The sequence below is a fragment of the Anarrhichthys ocellatus genome, unplaced genomic scaffold, assembly GCF_004355925.1.
Source record: "Anarrhichthys ocellatus isolate YVR2014 unplaced genomic scaffold, GSC_Weel_1.0 scaffold2799, whole genome shotgun sequence".
Lineage (NCBI taxonomy): Eukaryota > Metazoa > Chordata > Actinopteri > Perciformes > Anarhichadidae > Anarrhichthys > Anarrhichthys ocellatus.
This window is the reverse complement of record NW_022282773.1, coordinates 1,632-6,812: the sequence shown is the minus strand read 5'-3', so window position 1 is coordinate 6,812 and position 5,181 is coordinate 1,632. Positions and strand designations below refer to the sequence as shown.

The following is a 5,181-nucleotide window of genomic DNA, read 5'->3' as shown; positions in this document are numbered from 1 at the left end:
CTACACCCTAAATCCTTAACTCACTAAACCTAAATCCTAAAACCTACATCCTAAACCTTACACCCTAAAACCCCTCACTCTACATCCTACACCCCCCCCATCTCATCACCTTCACCCTAAGCCCTAAACCCCACACCCTGATCTCAACCCTAAACCCTAAACCCCACACCCTGATCTCAACACTAAGCCCTAAACCCCACACCCTGATCTCAACACTAAGCCCTAAACCCCACACCCTGATCTCAACACTAATCCCTAAACCCCACATCCTGAACCAGAAACTCTCAATCCTCGTACAGTAAAGGGCTTTTATTTATGTGACTGTAACAGTGGTTGTTTCCCGTTTCCTCTTTCAGTGATAAACTCTTCCCAGTGTTCGGTTTTGGAGCCAAACTGCCTCCAGATTACCAGGTCAGCTGTCCAACAAACCAATCACAACACAGCATTCTAGAGGCTCTATTGCTCTCTCAAGTGCGGCAATCATTAATCATTTTTAACCATGTCTGCGACGTAAAATCATTTCCTGATTTTGTGATTTGGTTGAATTAAATTACTATTTTGAAAATCTGAAAGTTGAAGTGACGGCATCAGTTTTCTGAGCGACCGATGAGAGAAGAGCTTGTGGATTGTCATTGTTTATTGAACCGTTGTGTTGTTGATCTTGCAGGCTGCAAACCACGAGTTCGCCCTCAACTTCAACCCCACTAACCCCTACTGCAAAGGTACACATACACACAGTCCTGTACTCTGAATCCTCATTCTAAATCCTACTTAAGTAAAAGTTCTCAATTAAAAGTACTCTTTCTGCAAAAGAAAGGCAACTGAGATATTATTCTATATGAGTCTAGTACTGATGTATTAATGTGAAACTAGCATTTTACTATTGTTACCAGTCCAGATGGAGCTAGTTATCAACTTTATTTTCTTATAAAAATAATATTTAGTATTTTAGCCCAAAGGTTCCCAACCTAAGGGCCGTGCCCCCTTCAAAGGGTCACAAGACTGGGGGTTGTGAGACACTTAAAGAAAAATGAAATATATATTTATTTTTTTAAACTTTTCTCAAATCTTCTTTTCTTGTGAAATGAATGCAGCTGAAAACGTATCAACTCTAATTTCACAGCCTGTTTTCTCTGTTTCCATGTTTGCCTGCATTGTTACAGCTGCTCAGCATGTCTGAAATATTTCCATCTCTGTTAAACCGCTTCCCGTCTGTCTCTCGCAGGTATTGAGGGGATCATTGAGGCCTACAGGATGGTGATGCCTCAGCTGAGACTCTCTGGACCCACAAACTTCTCTCCCATCATCAATCACGTGTCCTCCATCGCCGCCCAAGCAGCGCAGAGCAACAACGCCTCTGTGAGGACACACTCAAACACACACACACAATTTAAACCAAAAGCACACACACACTCACCCATGTCTGTATCTCTCTGCAGCAATACTTTGTCCTCCTCATCCTCACTGACGGTGAGATCACCGACCTCGATCAGACCCGGGACGCCATCGTCCGGGCGTCGCGTCTGCCGCTGTCAATCATCATTGTGGGGGTGGGGCCGGCGGACTTTAAGGCCATGGAGCTCCTGGACGGAGACGACGGCGTGCTGAAGTCGACAGTGGGGGAGGCCGTCTCCAGAGACATCGTCCAGTTCGTCCCGTACAGACAGTTCAAAGATGTAAGTGTGTGAGTGTGTGTGTGTGTGTGTGTGTGTGTGTGTGTGTGTGTGTGTGTGTGACTCAGTGATTTGTTGTAAAGATAGACAGAAGATAAAGATTTACACAGATTTATACATACAGATTTAAAAAACAACAATGTCCTGATAGGCTCTTACATCCCGTCTCTCTTTGTCTCTCTCTCCAGGCTCCACAGGCGTCTCTGGCTAAGTCTGTCCTCGCTGAGGTTCCCAACCAGCTGGTCTCTTATTTCAAGATGAGAGGCCTCGAACCACTTAAACCAGCTACAGCTGCACCCAAATCCTAAACCGTGCACCCACAAAGCCCAAACACCACCTGTGCACTCCCTAAGCCCACCCTCAAAGCTGAAGGCCCGCCCTCTTCTCATTCCAGGATCAGACCACTCGCGAAGTCGACCACCCTTCAGGGGACCAACCTGATGTGTTGCTAGAATCTCAGCCAATCACAAATCGCAACCTTTTCTTTTTTTTTAAACAGTTTTATAGTGGCTTTATTTTCTAATGTTTCTCTTCAATGAGAGGGATGATAATAATTTAGTATAGATGATTTATAATTGATTCCTTCTGCTGCTTGCACACTAACTATGCAGCTCACATGTCATTACTAACATGCGTTTAATAATCACAGAGCCACACACACACACACACACACTGAAAAAGTGTCAAAGTTAACTTTGTATGTGTGGAGACAAATTGGGCTTCACTTCAATGCAGGCTCACCACAGCAGCATCAAGTGGACATTAGAGGAACTGCAGCTGCAGGTAACTCACCGTACATAGTCCATGTTGCCAATCCAACACCATGGTCTAGCTGTGTGTGAGTGTGTGGATCTGATTAGCTTTATTGATCGGGTATCGATACTTAGCACTTTGCTCTTGCACTAAATGCTGGAATATTGTATCATGAATGATATTATATACTCTTTATCATAGCTTTAATACTATCGCCTTAATATAGAACTTTACTACAGCCTTAACATAACATGTTACTATTGCCTCAAGTAGTCTTTAGTGCAGCCTGTATGGCCTTCTGCTCGCTGTGTTCTCAGACTGTTCTGTCACGACTCTCAGTGGTTTGCTGATGCCATCTTGGCTCCCAGCGCAGAACGCATCTCTACCACCAAGCATTGGGTCTGGCCCCTGTTTGACCAAACTTGATCACCTAACAGTATTACACACAGGTCATCATCAATTAATCAATTATGGTAACCCGCCATCCCACAGTACCTGAGCATCACACTGAGAGTCTTGTCTGAACATCTGCTCTATTTATTTGCCAAAGACTGTCTTCTGAATGCTGGAATGACCTGAACACACACAAGCTTGTGTCAAAACTCATGTTTACTGCAGCAATCACTTAGAATTTACTTTTAATCACTTATATCACCGCCACCTTTACTGTGGATGTTTTTTTCAGGGTTCATTTTACAGAAAGTACATTTTTTGTGTATTTCTAGCACTGAGGTTCATTCATGTTTGGGCACAAAATAACGATTGAAAGCTCTTGAGGAACAGCTAGTAAGTTAGGAAAGTGAGTAGAGATTATTTTGTCAAACACATCATTGGTGTAGTTTTAGTTGAAGCGGTGTTTTATGTATCCGGCAGTTTGTCTTCTGTCTGCCTCTGTGGTGCCATCAGTCTGCCATCAGTCTGCTGCCAACCAAACCAACCTTGTTTGGTTGGTTTTTGGACAACAAGATAATAATAGAAACTGTTACCTGATGATGATGATGAAGAGAAAAATAAGTTTACAGCTTCTTCTGCCTCATCTTAAATTTGTCAGGTTTTTATGTTTTGACAAAATGTCAAAATCAGTTCTTCCAGAAGTAGAGGATGAAAGTGTTGATTTGTAAAAATGTTTTCTAGATTCATCTACAGTTGAGGAGAATAACATCGTTGTGACCTCGTGAGCAAAGTAATGTCTTGTGAACAATTCATACTTTACCTCAAACATATCTGCTGTGTCAACGGTTGATTCAGCCAAAGAATGATTTGGTTTTTTTGGTCTTATATGAACACATTTTGGAAACATTGAGTGGTAAAAGTATCCATCAATTACAAAAAAAAGAAGCGAACATTAAAAATGAAATGACCCCTTTGTGACCGGGAACCACTGGTTTGCTTTCCAGGTCTTCTAAATCACAGTTCTCTGTAGAAGACATTTTTTAGCAATCAACCTATTCAACTTTATTACTTTCTGGGAAATTGTAGAAAACATCCAGAGATGCAGCGCCATTTTTTCTTTTTTTTTTTACCATATGTCTTTATTCAATCATCTTCCATAAAAAACATGCAAACTTCTAAGTTCTGAGTGAGAGAGTCCATTTTGACCATGTAAACGGTAACACAAAAAGTACCATAAAATGCACTTGAATGCTCCGTATGAAGCTAATTAAATGGACCATCACTTCAGACTAATTTGTTTGTTTTGATGCCAAAGTGCATTACATTGTGTAGATTGAAGTTTGTCCTCTCAGGCTGCCATGAACTCCTTTTTTTCTTTTTTGTTGCCAAGAACTTGTTTGAGGGAAATTATGTATTCACAAATGTGGTTTAAAGTGTTAGAAGTATTCGAATGGAGGAAACTTTAGCCAAAAAGCTGCAGTTTTCATTTTAAACAGCAAAGTGAATATTATCATTATAGAAATCTGATCTGAGTTCAGCTGATCATGCTGTATTGTCACTGCAACCTTAGCTGCGTGGTCACATGGTGCTGTGATGTCATCAAGTAAAGGAGTAAATGTTTCCAAATTTCAAAAAGCTGCTGTCACTGAGAGAAAAAACAAGAGAAAATGCTGCCTTAGCTTGTCTTCATAAAGAACTACCCCTCCCACAATGCTTTGCTCCACAGTGCTGCCTTGCTCACTGTAATCAAACAGCTGTTAACCTCTTTACTCTGTAAAAAGTTTGTTAAACTGATTGATCCACGGCATTATGTGACCACCAGCTCACTTATTCAACTAACTGCTATTAACTTACCAGAATAACTAAACCAGTGTAACCCGTAACATCATGTCTGTATGAATGTACCTGTTAGAATACAATAATAAAAACAACTTTGGGAAAGAAAACAATATTTACTGTGGCTGTCAGACTAGTATTTTTTCCTGGTGTGTCCTGGAGGTGATTCAAGCTGACTTGTCTTTTCCGGTAAGTAGTGTTTACAACATTCTAGATACGTAGAAAACTTTAAGTAAAATGAACAAGTAAACAGTTTGTTTTACTTTACTTTTCTAGTTTTCTTCTTTCTTCCAGCAGAGAAACCAAACACCAGACTTCATGAAGAAAAGAGTAACTTTAATCCAGTACTTTGACTTGTGAATACTACTTCCACTGGTGTGTGTGTGTGTCTGTGTGCGTGTGCGCGTGCGTGTGTGTGTGTTTTATAAGGAGGAAACTAGTTGAGCAGCTCTATTTGCTTTCTCAAACATTAGAGAGGACCTGCCCTAACAGACACACAAGAAAGACGACAGAAAGAGAGCTGATG

The 5,181-nt window shown here is 41.1% G+C and overlaps 1 protein-coding gene across 1 annotated transcript; it reads left to right on the top strand.

Annotated features, from left to right (window-relative positions):
* Window positions 1-330: 330 nt before the first annotated feature.
* LOC116378560 (copine-1-like) lies at window positions 331-4,770 on the top strand (the record flags this gene model as incomplete). Its single annotated transcript, XM_031840450.1, has 5 exons — window positions 331-411; window positions 668-722; window positions 1,226-1,359; window positions 1,440-1,676; window positions 1,862-4,770. Coding segments are annotated over 5 exons (627 nt in total), but the record flags the coding sequence as incomplete, so codon positions are not given.
* Between the last annotated feature and the right edge of the window lie 411 nt (window positions 4,771-5,181).